Source organism: Ischnura elegans, chromosome 2 (genome assembly GCF_921293095.1).
Source record: "Ischnura elegans chromosome 2, ioIscEleg1.1, whole genome shotgun sequence".
In the NCBI taxonomy this organism is placed as follows: domain Eukaryota; kingdom Metazoa; phylum Arthropoda; class Insecta; order Odonata; family Coenagrionidae; genus Ischnura; species Ischnura elegans.
This window is the reverse complement of record NC_060247.1, coordinates 96,554,409-96,572,683: the sequence shown is the minus strand read 5'-3', so window position 1 is coordinate 96,572,683 and position 18,275 is coordinate 96,554,409. Positions and strand designations below refer to the sequence as shown.

At 39.8% G+C, this 18,275-nt stretch overlaps 2 protein-coding genes across 2 annotated transcripts in view; one reads left to right on the top strand and one right to left on the bottom strand.

Annotated features, from left to right (window-relative positions):
* The window catches only part of LOC124154202, a 29,621-nt gene extending 11,378 nt beyond the window's left edge, over positions 1–18,243 (bottom strand). The window contains exons 1-3 of the mRNA XM_046527782.1: positions 16,711–18,243; positions 7,922–8,173; positions 2,040–2,263 (exon numbers count right to left, since the gene is read on the bottom strand). Of these exons, the coding sequence (XP_046383738.1) occupies positions 2,040–2,263; positions 7,922–8,173; positions 16,711–17,622 (1,388 nt within the window). The 5' untranslated portion in view covers positions 17,623–18,243. The remainder of the gene's footprint in view (positions 1–2,039; positions 2,264–7,921; positions 8,174–16,710) is intronic.
* Positions 1–18,275, top strand: part of LOC124154201 (serine/arginine repetitive matrix protein 2) — a 109,963-nt gene that overhangs the window by 38,408 nt on the left and 53,280 nt on the right. The window lies entirely within an intron of this gene.

The following is an 18,275-nucleotide window of genomic DNA, read 5'->3' as shown; positions in this document are numbered from 1 at the left end:
GAGATTATAAAGGAACTCATAGTGACAACATTATTACATAATGATGAAACAAAGTTCCTATAAAGTAACTTAGAATACATGATATTTGGTCTCAAAGGTTGCCTCAAGGGCAGCTCCCCCCTTGAAAATGACTCATTGTCGTCTAAATTGGTCGGGGTATTAATTACAAAGGTCAGTACGAAACAGAGTAATTTTGCATGTTTAGCGTAAGGAAATTCCACGTATTGTAACCTTCCTCCATTAATTTAATTTGTTATTGAAATTAGTTAATCATGAATGAAGGCTATAGTTTTCGGTAATCATTGGAAGGTTGTAATATGATATACAACATACTCAAGTTTTTATAGTTTCTTTAGCAGTCAAAGTTTCTATCCGATACTGAAGGCCTCTTCATCCGGAATCTTTATGTTTTATTATTTTTATAGTTTTTAATAGTTTATATTTTTTAATGTGCAGATTATAATTTTTATATTCAATTATAAAGCCATATTGGCTGTTGTTCGATGATGAAAAAATAAATATTGGATTTTTGCGTCGAAAAAAACTGGAAACAGAGAATTGAACCACACGACGCGGGAATGTACGAGAGACAATCGTTGCTATTTAAAAGAAGACTGTTCTTTCTATAGAGTTTTTAATTATTTACAGCTCTGTGGAGCTGGAAAGTAATGTGAAGAAACAGATTTCTTACAATTTTTAAGTAAGGGCTCAATATTTTTGACTAGAAACTTTGCCTCAAATATACAGTAACGGAGACAAAAAAAACACTTTTAGAGGTGTTTTTATAACGATTAGTAGGAAGATTTTTTCTAGCATAATCACTGAATCTAAAATGTAGCTAAGTGCAAGAAATTTTGATGGTAAAATATGAATAATTTTTTACAATTTTCCATGATAGTGTAATAATTTCACGGAGGAAAAATTTATACCTTGACCGGATTCGAACCCAGATCTCCTGCATTAGAGCAAGATGCTCTACCACTTGTACTATTTAGGCATCTACTACGACATCTATGCTACGTGCGGACTCGAATCTCGGTCTAGAATAGTGATTTATCCTCTATAGAATTGTCGCACTTTGACGTGAACTTACCGTTGACTCCGTAAAGGCACCCTGCTGGCTTTTCTAGGGTTATTTGCGTGAATGAAATGTCATGGCATTATTCTACAATGATAAAATTCTATGAGAACGATGTGAGAACGGAGAATTCCGCAGTGTGCGATGAAATTCCTCATTTTCGGTTACTACTAGGTCATTTGCTGTGGCGTAATTCCTGGATTTTTTGTCAAATTGGTAAAATTCCGGGATCTTTGATTGGTATTGGAGAAAACTGTTGTATTCGCCACAGCATCTGACGCGGTAGTAACCGAAAATGAAGAACATCAATGAGAAACTTAACTTGCCGGGACCATTTTAAACTAGTGGTATTTTGGTTAAAATTGGACAATGGTAAGACTAACACCCAAAACCACTCTCGTCTACTATGCCGCTTCCCTAAAAATTGTCTTATTTGTGCGTAACTTTGTGAGCGTGATGGTGAAATATGGTTTCCTGCATCCCTTCACGCGAATCCGCACGTTATTGAGGAACTAAAAACGAACGCACTAGATGAACTAACAACTTTGCCGAGAAACTGTCCTCAAGTATACGATAACGCAGACAGAAAAAGGCACTCTTGAGGTTTTTTTTTGTAAAGATTAGTCGGAAGAGTTTTTATAGCATGATCACAACACCTTCAATGTAGGTAAGTTTAAGAAAATTTGATGGTAAAACATGAATAATGTTGATACTCAAACCTGCTACGCCCCTGCCCTAAAAATTGTCTTATTTGTCCTCAACTTTATAAGTGTGGCGGTGAAAGATGCACGATCCTTTCGCGCGGCTTCGCACACGCCATGGAGGAACTATAAAAAATCGCACGCCCCAGAGGAGCTGAGCAAAAGAAAAGTTGGTTTTTCCCACGTAACGGATTCTCCTGCGGGAGGACGGCTACGAAGTCACCGTTTTTTTCCCTCAGCGAATCAACTCGTCCGCTCACCTGGTAACTTTGGTGACGATTGGTTTGAGTCCGACGCGTGGTGCCTGCTTCCTCTTTCGTTGAGCCGACGACACGCCATCTTCCTCCTCCTCTTGCCGGTTGATGGTGCACAGCGTGTAGAGGGCGCAGCCGGGTCGCCGCTTCGCGAACTTGTAAGCACGCCACACGCGCAGTGCGGGTTCGATTATCTCCTCGTTCACAGCCTCCGCCAACCGATCTTCAACCTGCGAATGGAATAAAAATATTTGGAAATTTTAATGAAGTACCTCTGAGAAACTGGGACATAAGCGAAGACCATTAATTGGAAATATCTCATTTTTGTGAAAATTTCCTTAATTTTTCTTCCCATTCATTGGCGTAACTTGCGAGGGTAGCTGCTCCCCCCCCCCCCCCCCCCGCTAGAATCAAAAGTAAATTTAGTTTAAAACAAAAGTTTTGAACAAGTTTTCTTTAAATCCAAGAAAAGTGATATAAAAAAGTAACTAATATATAGTTTTTCGAGATAATAATTTTAAAAACTAAGAAAGCGCTGTAATAATTTTGTTGAAATTTTGGTTTCCTTAACCTGTTCCGTGTTACATCCGGAACGACCACGGCTTGCCCCCCTCTAGCTTTGATCCTGAGTACGCCCTTGCTCCAATTGGATTGTTCACTAAGACTTCAAATCACAGCTCAATAACATAATTCACTAAATAGATGAAGATGATAAGTTGCGACGAAAAAATATCTTCCCCATTCAGCTAGATAAAATAAGAAAACTTTTAAATTGTCTTCCAGCTTCTATGAGTTGATGACGTCGTTAGAGTTCTGCTTTATTTACTCGTTCAAAGAGATCATATCGTCGAGGGGAGGAATCGCCGTCAATAATGTAAACAGCAGCAAACTGCGCGAAACCGTTGCCCAAGGCTGAGGTGTAGCTGTGAAGCGGTTATCCACCCGGCATAAGCCCTTGACGTCATCACTTTACCTGCTGAAGGGATTCCACCGCCGATTTTTCGTCGCGAATGGCTCGAGAAGTAGGCGACGGATTTGAAAACGGAAATATATTTGTATCTTTATAATTCATACTCGACCACACACGACGATAAAAAAATGAACGAACCAACCTGTTGTACTCCAACGACTGAATATGCTCTATTATCACATATAATGGAAATTTTATTTAAAAATACGCATTCTTATACGTGCTCATTAGGCGATGCTTGTCTTAAATATACGAAAAATGATGTTGATCGTAGATTATATTTTCTATGAGATAATAAACGGATGAATAAATGCATAAAATACAGAAACTCAAAGCTGTCGTCCACTTATGAGTTAAGGACGTCATTAGAGTTCTAACTTTTTTACTCATTCAATGAGATCATTTCGTTAAGAGAAGGAATCGCCTACACATTTTCGACTTGCCACTGGACTAATTTTTGACTTTAAGCGAATGAATGCTGCTTTTTAACTTACGCAAATGACAATAAAATGGTGCTCCAGTCGATTAAATAGCCTGAAAAGGTATATACTTAAATACCTAGTATGAGGATTTAACCATCCACATATCGCGTATCCTAATTTCACTCTTTTATCTCTATAGGTTTTGCTTATGTGGGCAAAACGTTTTCACCTTAAATATGTATAATATAACTTTTTAATCGTGTTGGCGCCGCACCGCCCGAGCTCCTAAAAGTCATTTCGTTTATATCAGGGCTCGGAGAAATGTTCGTGCTTCGCATATCCGAACAGAGGTTTCTCTTGGAAAACATTTACCACTTTTCATTTAGTAAATAAAAGCAATAGATGTTTCTCCAAGACTGATGTACTGCAAGGCCACAGCAAGGGGATCTTAAATCCCTTTCTCTTCCCGAAGTCTTCGGGAGACTCGATCTAAAGTGTAACCCCTTCAAATCAGGAAACATAATAGAAGATACATTGAGATGCATGTTCCACAGAAGTTTTAATAACCTACCCAGGTAGGTTCGAAGATTTTCGCGGCGTTGATTAGATGATCTCTCCATTCTATTCGGGTTTTCACCGGATCGGGAGCCGCCGCCGCCTATATAAGGCGGAAAATTTTATGCCTATAAAAGGCGGAACAATTTTTCGAGTTTCCTCACCTTCGACCTGAAGACGCTGACTGCAATGTCAGCGAAACTGTTGTCAATAAAACACAACGGACGCGGTGAAAACCCGAATAGAATTAAGAGAAATAACCTACCCAGGTTTCGACATTACACTATATCATTTTCAAAGGTCAGGGTCAATCTTTAAAGGTCAATTTTATCAGCTATGGTGTAATGTCGAAACCTGCTTCGGTTATTAAAAATTCTGTGGCACATACAACAGTGTTGTATGTACAACAGTGTCTTTTGTTATGTTTCCTGTCACCAAGTTCCACCAAGAATCGCCATCCTGCCTCAAGTCAACCCTTCAAATCAGACCCCGATAAGTCACCTCCTCTTTAGGTGACGGTATATTTTTCTTTATACAGCCGCAGTATTAACTTTTCGCAGTGAAGTCAATAATAGGTCGTTATCTTTTAAAAGTAAAATGAGCCCACTTTCGGAAAACATATACATTCATATTACAACCCTAGTGCTTGTAATCGTTTAACCTCTGTTTCTCCTTATCTCAAGCTAGTTCTATTACTTTCCTATGGTTCATCTTCCCCGCGAAAAACCTCCAGCGTAACTGTCGATGAAAGCAGAGGGTCGCAGAGCTTGAAATGGTCGAGTTCTCAGCCTAGGAATCAGAGCGGAGAAGGAAAGCTATAAAGTCTTCGCAATGAAGCGTGTAGCGGTTCTCCAGTCCTGCCGCTGTCCTTGGGAAGTTCCTCTATTACTCCACGTCCTTCCGACTACTACTCCACTTATTCCTACTCCCCTATCCTCCCGCAGATCACCCTCGAGGAACTTAGACCGTTAGGATATAGGAGGGTGCTTTACCTCCATACATTACACGGTTATTTCCATTTACAATTCATCATGTGCTCTATCGCATTTCCTTTTAGTTCTTCGTAGAGTTAGCAACGGATCTCCTCGCAGATGCTAGGTTGGAGATACATGGGCGTACCCAGCGAGGGGCAGAAGGTGGCAGCTGCCCCTCCCCCCCTTGAAACAAAAATCGCAAATGACTTTAAGGAAAATAATACTTTTTCAAGCAAATGATTTGAAAAACTAATAAAGATCTGTTACAGTTTCCTTAAAATGTTGATTTCATTCACCTTTTCCATGCTTAAACCTTACCTACAATTTGAACAACCATGACTTGCCCCCCCTTCCCCTAGTTTTGATTCTGAGTACGCCCTTGGGGAGATAACAACAGACGCGTGAACGTCGGTGCATACCCTTGTTGATTGATTTACATTGCAATGAATAGTATAAATTTACACTTGAAAGATAAAATCCACCCTTATGAAGCAAATACTTTTAATCAGGATAGAGGAGTATTGAATACACACTTTTCCGACTTTTACATTAGTTTTGTCACTGATCAAATCTTTGTTTTCGTACGAAATGGACAGTTCACTTGGCTGAACATCAGTGCCCAAAAACAATGAACCATCACTGTAAGTAATAGTCAATATTGAAGAAATTTATGAGTTTTCTATAAGTCCTAAAAAACATTTTTAAACATACGTATCGATTGATGTATTTGGATATGTTGAAAAACCATCTATCTATCGCGACTTTCTGGTAGTACTGATATTTCATGGGTTTTACGGGTAACTCGATGCTTGTAAATACAGGTAAAGGTAGATACAGACGAGCAGGGTTATCTTAAATTTACGTGGTGTTGACACAGCATTTTCCGCGAATGCGTGGACACACTATGTCCAAGTCCTTTAATGTAATTTTTTCTACATGTAGGCTATTTATCCCCACCATACGGATTCTTTAATAGTAGCTAGAAGAAATTCCAATATCACAAGCAATATTACTTTCACTCCTCCGTAAAGTAAAGTATGGGAATCTTAGCCACAAACAAATCAAAAGATACAGAATTCCAGATACAGAATGGATTTCTTACAAATTAGTGTTATTGACTGTATTTCTCAAATCAAAACAACCAATCATTCCATTTCGTTGACCATTGGACCGTACCACCACAATTTTTCCAGTCAACGCACTAACAATCTTTTTCATGTATCTATTTTCATATCCTATCGCTTCACCCAAAAGGAGTATTTTTACGAGTTTTCATTTCTGTTTTTATTAGCTTCAATTAATCGCATCATTATCTGACTGAAATTGGGCGCATTGGTTAGGAACAATAAATAAATAGCTGCACATTTACAACCCCTTTTCTCAATAGCTTTTCATCGTTTCGCGTCTGAAAGGCCAATGCCGAAGCTATCACCTACACGATTTACACTATCTCTAACACGAGACATATTTAGACTGGGAACTTAACTTAGGGACAAATTTCTCTGTGACATCTTTTCCAAATAGATCCTTGACTAGTATGCTGAATGAAATCGACATTCTTGTTGACCATAGATTTTATACCATTCTACAATATTCATGGCGTTGACAGGATTTTGGTGCATGACTAAAACTCGTGGATTTGTAACAATGAATTGGCCATTGAATTAGGATTACGGGTATTAAAATAAAATATAAATTATACTATAGCTTCAAGGACCATAGAAAAATAAAAATTCCTTCCATTTACAACACATCAAGGTGAAAGAGTCTATTTTCCAAGAGGCAAGGGGCTGCCTTTAATCGCTCGACGGCTTTTCGGCCGAATTATCTCTCTGTACTTAGACCCCCCGTCGACGTTTTATCGACCCCTTCCGCTCCCTCCTCCGCTATCACGCAACTCTTACCCTTTTTGGACAACTTTTTTCCAGTGGACTGACCCCAGAGGGCTCCCAGTTTGGCTTTTCGTGTTCGCACACCATTTATTTTGTATTTTAAAGAGATGATTTTGAGGGATTCTTACTTTTTTGCGGATTGATTCATTGAAATCTTCGTTCGCTGCCCGTAGAGTGATAGAATATATTGCTTTTTATAGTAGAAGGAATTATCATAATGTTTTTATTTCACCCTCTCCTTTTATCATGTATACCGTGTAGAGTGGAATATGGTTCCATTATCATTTTAAAATAACAAATGACGCTCCTCCAAAAATAACTCTCATAATATTCGTAAAATATTTGCTTGAGGTGAATGAACACACTATCTCACTTCGAGCAATTATTATCAGTATTTTAGGGATTTGACATCCTTCCAGCACTAAAATATGTCCCTAAATCTTCGATTCAATATTTTCGAGTATTTTTTTTCAAATAGAAGACATATTCCATCTCAATTCAGTTTATTGATCATCGCCATGGCCTCTCAGATTTTTATCAAAATTTATATGCAGTTGGTCGACTCAAACTAAAATCCTCAAGACCTTTTAGCGAAAAAAAATCATATGCTATTCTGGAGCTCGTTTTAACCATTTCAAATTTTTTCTAAAAAAACCTTTAAATAATGTATCTTCTTACAGTTTTCCCCGTATTTCCTGTAGGGTAGCGCTTTTAGGCTTCCGGTAAAGTTTAGTCTTTTTTCAATTCAGTTGTAAAATAGAATGCATATCTTTTCTTATTGCGTTTGAATTCTCAAGTTTCCCCATTTATATTATTACATGTAATATAAACCTAGATTCGTCCACCCCCTTCAGGCCCGCAAGTGTATTTATTCAGCGTTATGCGCGTGTTTCGTAGCCACAACCCGAGACAAAAATGAACGAAAGAATATTTAACGATGCTGAGACGCTGACAAAAAAAATCCTCTGGTTTGCAAAGCATCGAAATAGTGTGCTACATTGAAGTGATTTCAATTTGATTAAAGGACATCCTGATGTTCTTGAAGGCGTAGAAATCAGCGGAGTGGTGCACCCACCTGTCTTGGTTTGAGTTTGGCGAGAGCGTCCAGCATTGCGCTTATCGTGGCTCCCAATCCTTGCACCTTCTTGCCGCTGGCCGAAATCTCCCCCTCGAAGAAGTTCCTGATGTAAGCGATGGCTGGCTTGATGTAGATGCCAGAATCCAAATGCTGGATTCCCAAAAACCGCCGCGCGCCGACGTTGATCACCCTGGCGATGGTTTCCTCAATCGGCAGATTAGTCGGGTCGAAGGAATCCTCACCGAGAACCTGTAATGAGAGAGAGGGGAATTTAAAATTATTGATTACATTTTAACTCTTCAATAGGTTAGTTTCCTTCATCAATAAAAACGTTAGGCATTGATTGCGATTCGTTACCCACCGCTAGTGTATTCAGATTAGACAAAGTATTTGGTTTCAGAAGTCCCAGGTTAGAGGAATTTTAATGGTCAATTTTAACCTCATTTGATTGGCGGCCATGCGATGCCACACCACGTGGCGTCACAGGGGCCCAGATGCTATACCAGTAGTCAGGAGTTTTAGATCGTTTGAGATTACCAATGCATGAATGTGGCACAGAGCTCAGGGAAACATCTCTTAATAATCACCTATTAAAACTGCCTAAGGTCGGAAAGTTTCCTTCGTTTGATAGGGTATTTATAATCAGTATTTCAGCCAACCGCTACCTGCTAGCTGGGTACTATGCTACCTGATAGCAGCCTGCATCGTAGCGGCGCTCATAACCTCGCACCAAGGTGGCCTCACACAGCGGCAGCCAGAACCAGAATGACGTCTTACGGGCTTTGGCGGATTCAGAGGGTATCATAGGGGTTGTGGCTCCCCCTAAAATTTATTTTTTTTCGAAATTTTTATTAGTTTTACAGTTTTTCAATCAAAATTGTTTAATGCCATCAATTTTTAATTTGTTTACTAGTTTTTTTATCTAAAATTGTTCAATTCCATCAATTTTTTAAGACAAAATAATAAATTTTAGGCTCGAAAATACGTAAAAAATGGGTATTTAAAAATTTTTACACGGGGGAACGCCCCTCTCTCGCGGGGGTATTCCATATTCCTTGGATCCAGGTCACGACCCCCCTCCCCAAATTTGATGCTGTATCCGCCCCTGGTTCTAAGGGTTTGAGGCTACGTCGTAACAAAACTCGTCGAGTTAAATCCGTTAAATTGCGGAAACTGTAACTATCTAACAGCTGTTTTGATTCAAGGATGAATAATTACAAAAATACCACGAGTTAAATTCTTTTGCGATTTGTAGAAAGAATTATAGTAAAAGAAAATTGATAGTAGTAATAAAATGAATACATTTTTGCGAATTACTTTCCATGAAAGCTATGATGTAAATTAGAATATTTTCCGAATAAGTTATCATCTCGATTGAAAGTAACCATTTGCTTAGTGCTTCATCAATTACATTTGTAATCATTATTGAGATTGAAATATTCCTTAAATAACCGTTCGCTGAAAATTGTCACACCACATTTTTAAAATGAACGTTTAAAGCATACGAAGTGAAGGAATTAGCCTTTAGTCATCAATCTATTTGTTATATTGCGGCCTGCTGAGCCATTGGTTTACCCTACCGGGTCGTGCCCCCTTATTGACAGCAAAAATTATCTAAAAATTTGTTTTTACCAACTGTTTTCTCTCATTCATCATGTTTTTGCTACCGTTTAATGTAGTCGGTATCCATGACAAGGCAGGTGGTCTTGAGGTCATAACTAGCGACTTCTTGGGCATTAATAATTCATTTCTAAGTAAAATTCATTTCCCATGAAGTCTGCAATTAGTTTTTCCCAATCATACTTACGTCGGAGTAGGCCGCTGTCCCTCACTTAGGGCCGCCCATTGTTACTCGTATTTAGGGCGCGTCCGAACGTCACGCTCCTCAGTCAAGGCTGAAAGGCGATTCAACAAGACCCGATGATAACCCTTTTAGCTGGTTCATATTCATTGAACCTCCGAGCTTTCGTGGATATAATGTGGAATGGCTCTGAGAAAGCATGTGTCTTCCATGGGCCAAATGATTTGGAAAACCAAAACTAATTGGCTGAGAATAATAGAATGATTGAGAACAAGGGTGGATCCAGAATTTGAATGATTGAGACTCCGTAAGACAAAAAATAAAACGAACATAATGATTACCGTATTGAAAATTTTGTCTATATTTTAAGCGTCTGGTGGGCGGGGGGACACGAGCCCCTTTGCCCCCTCTAAATTCACCTATGATTGATAATAATAATTTGGTAAATTGCGTAGCGGCGTATGCAATCATTTTACCGCGGACAATCGATAACTATGGCTGCATAATTGAATTTCGTTAGGCGGCGGCTTGGCGGAGAATACATTACCTTATCAGTTGGCTAATATAGTCCGATTAAGTTAGCGTGAGAAAATTCATGACTATTGTTTTAATTTATGGACTATTTTTATTCGAATATCCGTACTAAGTGACTTGAGACCCTAGCCCCGGAAAATTTTATATCAATGCCTCCACTGGCTTATCACAAAATAAATTCGGAAAGGAAGAGAAATTATCCTATTTTCAACTGGTTCTCGAGGTGTCCAGCACATGCCTTCAAATTCTCTTTAGAACCTGCATAGCATAGAGTAGATAAAATCTCCTTCACCTTCTGGACAACATGGATTTATTTAAAGATTGAAATTTGAAATTAAAGAACCGTTACACAGGTCGGAATTCCTGTCGTCTCGTAGTAACTATTTTTTCAATGAATCCTCAGAAAACTTTCCCAAAATATCAAGTTCTGTCACCAATTTCAAAGTCACCGCTATTTTTTGGTATACTACGGTCTTTTCATATATTATCGATTTTCAGGAATTTCCCATGTTATCTTTTACATCTAGGATGTAGATACTTGATTACGATAACATTTATTACGTATGTTGTACGTGCTCTTTTTATGAGTAATTGACTCTTTGAGTCAAAGTAGGAAAGGAAACCGATAAAAAATCCTATATTCACTTCAAAGCGTTCCACAATCAATTTGTTCCTTCAGATCAAAAGAGATTGATAGCCAGAAAAGTTTGGAAGGAGCCACGTTTTGCAAACGCAAATTACCATTTTCCTTACTCCACCATATCATGAGCGATTTTCATCGGATGAATAGTAATCCATCAAAGATCTTACTAACGACATTTTCTTAGTTATAACCACTTGATTTAAGTAGATACATATTTTTTCCCAGGTTTCCTCGCTTTGTCAAAATATTATTCACTATTTTTCAGGCTAGTATGCTTCTTCGGTTCCCAAATTTTTTTGTACATATAATCAAGCGATATTCACAGTGGTCTATGAAAACGAGAACATATTTTAATGAAAGATATTTTAGTTAGTGTGTTATAGTTCACCTTGAAAATAGAACCAAATTTTAGAACTCCATATTTGCGGTCCTAAAAGATGAACATTGATTTTATTCATTCTAAATTTACTCACATATCTCAGATCGAAATCTGTGATATAAAATGGATAACGCTGTGATAAATATTTTTGATGAGGCAGCGAGAGATATTTCCTTAACCCTTTCACGCCAGCGTGACCTAGAATAGCTTTCTTTAGATTTTCCAATATAAATGCAGTGCCTTTTAAGTTAATACATTCTAAAAATAGTTTAAGTACAGAAAAGAAATTACCTCCTTAGTTCGGAGGAAAAACGTAATATTCTCCAATTCAGGTTTGGTCGTGCTTTCCTGGACGATTCCAAGGAAAGCAGTCACGCTCTGCGTCATCCAGTATTGGCGAATTGATTTTGAGTTTGAATTGAGATTGAATTCCAAAATGCTGACCACTCCGTATTTGCATCTTGAGTTCGACTGAAATATTTGAAGGTAATCTCTAGGGCACTGACCGCGAGTGAAAACATTTTCCGGAATTGAAAATATGATAATTGAATCTCTAATTTTAGAGCCAACAAACCTTCGGCAGTTCGAGAACTCTCTTCGTCCTCTAAACGTAAATTTATTCTGGACCCTAGTGCCCCAGAAAAAGGCCGACTCATTATCGACCCTTTGAAATGAATCCATATATCAAGAGTTTTTTATATCGCAGGCAATAAATATCGAGTAATTTTATCGAATGGCCCCTCTAAATTCACGTATGCTTCCAGGCCTTAAAATTTGATAATATCCTGATAGGTATTTTTTTAAAGTACTTCAGAACATACTTGCACTCTGGCGGATTTCTTAAGCTACAGGTGATCCCAATAATGACCAAAATTCTCATTATTCGCTGCTGGAGGGTTGAAGAATTCTTTTATATTTCTAAGAAATGATACAGGGTAATAATAATAATAGTCATTTTATCCTGATATCGATTCATTTATTGAAATTTTGCCTATTTTTTTGCAATATATCGACCCAGATTTGAGAGTTGAATATCGGCTGACTTTCAGTAAACTCAAGAGAATGAATTTTGATAAAATCCCAAGTATTCTCATTATTTCTTCAATGGCTGTCTTCTCGCCTGTGGCCAGGGTAATTACTGTACATAGATTTAAAAATATTACAAAAAACAAATAGTAGAAACCTTTATGCGAATTAAACTAAATATTGTCAGTGAAAAATAATTTCACAAACCAACTTTATAAACAATTTATTTGAATGTTTTCTACTTGAATTCCTTTGTCACTCACGCTGTGTCTAACTTTTAAAAAATGTATATAAAACTACGCATTGCACAATTCGAAACTTATGGAGGGGTTCATTCGGTGTTGGGATTTAAAATAATCAGGGCGAAAGTTAGTGCTTAGAGAACCGAAGTAGTGACAATATGATGCGTCATTTCGATACCGTCGGGAGAGAAAACTGAAGACCAAGGTTAGCTGTTGAAATTTGACGGATGAAATACAGATGTATTCCTGAGTTGGGCTTCGAAAGATAATCAAAATTTCCATCGATCATCAGTAAACCATAATCAATAATCTAACAGCAATCATCCCATTAAATTCACCGATGATTCACCGTCATATGAATATTAATGCACACTATCGCCTTTCTTAAGTCCCATTAACCACTGACGCATCGTGTCGGTGAGACTGAGCGGACCGTGGAAGAAGCATAAATTTTCCAGCCTTAATTATATCCTAAAGCCACGAAAACCTTCGCCAGTAAGGAAAATGTGTCTACATCTAATGATTCATTCTCGAATCAAAAGCATGGTTAAATTATTCATGAATGTGTGAAAAAGGTAATAAAAAATCACAATAAGTTACAGCCCCCCTTTCTATTAGTTGTTGACGTCATGAAAGTTAAGGTTTATTAACTCGCTCCAGGAGAACAGCTCACTGACGAAAAGAATCGCTCACAATTGTATAAACAACGAACGACATGCGGTCGATGCTATGGTACGGGAGAAGCTGTCACCGGCTTGGCGTGACTTCATGACATCGTTAACTATTTTGGGCCGTGCATTTGTAGCTCTAGACGTAGGCTACGGATCGAGAAACGAAAATATTCAGGTCTATTTATTCTTTTAACTCCATCACAATCGACATTTTTTAAAAATTGAACGATCCCATCATCTTTGAAAACTTCACCATGATTGCTATGATACTTATTCTTGCTTAATCATCCTCGAGTTCAAACATTGCTTCTAAATGCCGAGGTCCTTGACCTACGGCGAGGAGCAGAGCTGGGCCGGAAAATGTTTACCCTTTTACTTTTCCAGAAGGCATGGAGGAGTGATTTACTAATTAGAGGGGACAAGCGGGACGGGAATGCTAGGCCGCGAACATGCATCATCAGGAAGTTAACACCGTCATGTTCTCGATTATCACTTTTCACTCTTTCATCTCAGCAAAGGAAAATGCAATGGTTAGCTGGTTTATTGAGATCCGATGGATTTAATATACACGGAATAAGCAATGTTTTAGGCGAAAATCGTTATCTCCCGCTTTCTTTCGCCAAATATGCATTAATCCAAACATAATAAATAAAACAACAGGTGCATATTAATATATAAATAGTTCGATAGGTTATTATCATTCGTATATGACTTAGTAGAAAGCATTATTTTCGCAAATTGTTACGTAAATTACGAAGATGCGGTGAGCTCTTACGGCTAGACACAGGGGCGGTCTGGGGTGATGGGGAGCCTCTGCGATGGCTCATGATGGGGCCCCCCTTACCAGAGGATTCGGGGGTCGTTCCCCGGAAAATTTTAGGAAATCGCATGCCCGGAAATGGATTTTGATAGTATTCTGGCTCTGAAAAACTAATTAAAGTTAGGGTATAGACTGCGCAACCCCCCCCCCCCCTTAGTTTCGGTGTTTCCTGACAGATTGCGGGCAGATGCTCAATGCAGGGGCACAGTAGATTCCAGGGAAGAAGTGAGGATGTCCCGTTTGTTTTTCATACTTTAAAGCGCAAATACTGAGATAAGTGTAGTCAGACTTATCTCAGTGTTTGCGCTTTAAAATAGATCGAAAATCTTCCTCGCCTTGCACTAAATTCGTATCGGAGATTAGGTTAAGAAAATGATGGATCGAGCGATCATTCTTTTGGTCGTTTAAATCCTACTGCTGAAGCCAGTGGCGCAGCGAGGGGGGGTTTGGGGGATAAACTCCCCCCCCCTGAGCTCAGAGAAATTTTTAAGTTTAATCCATTTTACTTAATTGCATTGATATTATTTATAGAATAGTTTAAGGATTAATAAAATATCCCTCAGAAATCCGTCAAACTCACCATTTTGAACCATTTATCCTAAAATTCCCCAATTTATTAATCTCGCACCTGCCGCTTATCCTGGTGGGTATTATTTATTAATACCCCGGTATTAGTTGCACTTAAACCCCCCCCCCCAAAAACCCCCAACTTCAATTCCTAGCTGCGCCCCTGGCTGAAACTATATCTCTGAGGGACGGAAAAATGATCCAGCCTCTCGGGTCCGTGTCTACCTCCTCAGTCATGGAAGAGAAAGTTTTGGGGTAATACGTCTCGCTGAGGTGACGCCTTCCCGTATCCTCGTCGACATCCTGGTAAGGATTTCATCAGGCGGCAATAGAGTAAATTCCGAAAGCAGGACTCCGAGCTCAAGGGTCGGATTCCGCAGTGTAGTGTGGCAGAGTTGAAAATGGCACCAGAGCGAAATCCTAACGCCAACAATAGGATGAAGTGCGAAAATTCGCACGGTAATGAAGTTAAAAAGAATAAGATACGTTTCATAGTTATGTATTTCATACGGTAATCTAATTTTGACAAGGGAACATGATATTACGACTATTTCCTGTAAGTTATCGGGTGCAAAAACTGATATAATTATTATTTTGTCGAAATACTGAAATAATGATTTTCTATTGAATTGACTAAAAAAATGATGAAATCCGTAAATAACTTCTGAAAAAGCAGCAGTTACTCTTAATCCTTCATTACGTCAAGGTCATTAAATCTAATGCCATTACTTCCCATTTTTAATCGTCATCGCTAATTAGTAATTAAAATACAGTAATTTATAAACAATTTAGAATGTTGGATCATTCAACGTTTACCTTTTGATCAATACTACTTCCATTTTACTTTTAAACTCGTTCATTATGTTGAAATGCATCTCGATTTTATTTAACTTTCCATCTTTCAACAGTTTATAATCTATTACTGCTAGTCTTAACATTGGTCATATAAACGACAGCTAAGAAAATCAAAACGATTACCATTTTTTATATATTGTTGTCATTAATGAATAGGATAAACACATAGTTTTATTCGCTTAAAAGGCCCAAGGTTTTAATGATATTATTTGAGAATAAAGTTCGACTAGAAGCCCGTCACACCAATTTCGCTTCTGAATCCTAAGAATTTAACTATTTTCCACGTCAAAATTTGCATAACATAAATATGATTTTTAAGTAGTGCCTGAAAGATTTAATACTATTCTACATGTTATGTCCATTGTTAATTGTAGTTTTAATTGGAACGGCATAAAGAAAGAACTATGTCTCATCAATTTGCTCAGAACATACTGAACATTTAAGAATTCTACGGAGGCCTATGGAGATATTTTGCTCTTTAAATCATTTCTACATTTGAAAAAAATGCAATTAAAAGAGACGAGTACTTTCTCTAGATATCGATGGAGCTTGAAAGAATTCTTTGAGTGCTTCAATTTTTCTATAGAAATTCCTTGAGAATTCTCAGAGGAACTTCTAATGAATTTTTTTTTGGTCCGCGAACTTCGTCTTGGAAAAGGCTTTAATCTAAGGAAATAACTATTTTAAAGCGAGGTAAAGAAAATTTCGAACTAGATAAATACACTTGCAGCTGCAGATAAATACACAGCACATTTCAAATTGAACATCAAATTTTAGACTGTTATATGCTTTCTGCAGGTATAATTTATGTGAACAAAAGAGGTTTACTCCTGTAACATTTCATTGAACTATTAAATACAAAAAATCTAGCTCTATTGTGGTGCATGTGTAAGAACTTTTTAAATATATACCTACGCCATGTTTTGCCTTTAAACATAATCGGACGTTGGCTATAGTGAATAAGATTTAAAACTATTACAGAAAATAATTATGACAAAATTATGGGAGAGACTATAACCAGTTTACGGTCTAATAAATTTTTAGCCAATTGTGAATTGAATAAACTATTTCCCTAGCCCTCAATAATTGTATCAATGTTATATAATTATGTATTGGCTACGAAAAACCTCACCGTAGTTAGGGTTAGAACATACACATTACGATTTTGTCAGGTACACTACCAACAGTCGCCCGCAATATCGTACGGGCTGAGTACGAATGACTTCATCAAATGTATGGTATACCCACGTGTGCACTTTGGAGGAAGGCGGTCGCCGCCCCCGTGGCAGTCTTCACGATCCTTTTGCGCCAATCGGGCTTGGCCGCTTGGACAGTCCATCTGGCGACGAACGACGCCGCACCCCGCACCCACCTCCGGCGGAAGGGGGCGTTCTCCAAGGAAGCCATCACGCGGTCTGAATCGAACCGCCCATCCGAGTCCAGGAAGATGGACAGTGTGGCCCCAAGGCCACTCTCCTTAAGTAGCTTCCGGACACCGTCCGTCTTCCACAGGTTGTCCCATTGTTCCCTCAACGTAGCAAGCAAGGGCGGGAGCAGCATTGACCACGGACTCTGCTGTTCCTCCTCCCCGGCCTCACCCCCCACGGACCTCTGCGACCTCGTCCCGCGCCCATCGGCGTCCTTGCCCCCCGCAGACTGGAGCAGGATGGGCAGTAGATTCAGGAGCCCTGCTCCACCCTGTCCGCCGCCTCCCTGCTGTCCGGCCATAACGCTGGAGGCGAGACCCACCAGGGATTCCATGTCCAGACCGCCGCTACCACCACCTCCACCTCCGCCACCACCTCCTGCGGCTCCCGCCAACATGTCCACAAAATTCCCTATCGTCTCCGGGTCGATACCGCCTCCGCTACCCTTACCGGAGGACGCCGAGGCCGCCAGCATGCTCCCGATTCCGGAAAGGAGGTCGGCACCGCCGCCGGAATTGGATCCCCCGGAATTTGACAGCATGTTGCCGATCTGCCCGATGAGGGCTTCGCCCAGATTTTGTCCCCCCTCGCTCTTGCCACTCAGAGAGTCCTGCAAGAAAGCCCTGGCCATGTCAGCCAAAGGGTTCGGTTCCTCCATGGCCGCGGCACACTCAGACAATCGAGTCCTCGAGACCAATAAGGTCAAGGTCAACCAAATCACGGCACCCCCCATTGTCACCTCCACTGTTATCCCGTTCGGGAATCGATGTGAGCACACGAGCACAAAAAAACACCACGATCCGCACAAAGAGGCGTCAGTCCGATCGGTGATGATGAAACTTCCACCCGTTTGGGAGGCCTCCGGGAACTGCGTTCCACGACACGGAGCAAGCCCAACAGGTCTTCAACCGGCGAGAGCGACACACGAGACTGACGCCTTACGGTACACCGAAACAGCATTTATGGGATAGGAAGGAATCTTCCTCATTCCCCCGCCGCTCACACCTCCTCACCCTCCCCCTTCACAGTCAATGACCCTTGCTCACCGAACTGGCGCTCCGGACGAACCGCCTACCTACGGCCGTGACTCAGGTAAGGGAAGGGCTGGGCCGGGGCTGGCTGACTCCGACCAATGCCACGCAAGTCCTACCGTCTTGATTGCCGTGACGACGGGGCGGTATTCTCTTTGCCAGCTCCACTTTGAAGAATAAAAAACCCTCGCAACGCAACCCGGCGCCGTAATTCCTTTAATTCTTTTCGGTCTCCGTTCAAGAATGGGGGAAAAGGACCTAAGTCATGTGTGAGGGACGGCGAGACGGTGGTTTATCTCCCAACGACCGGAAGGACGTGTCTTCTTTTTGCCCGTACAGATATTATCAGTTTTAC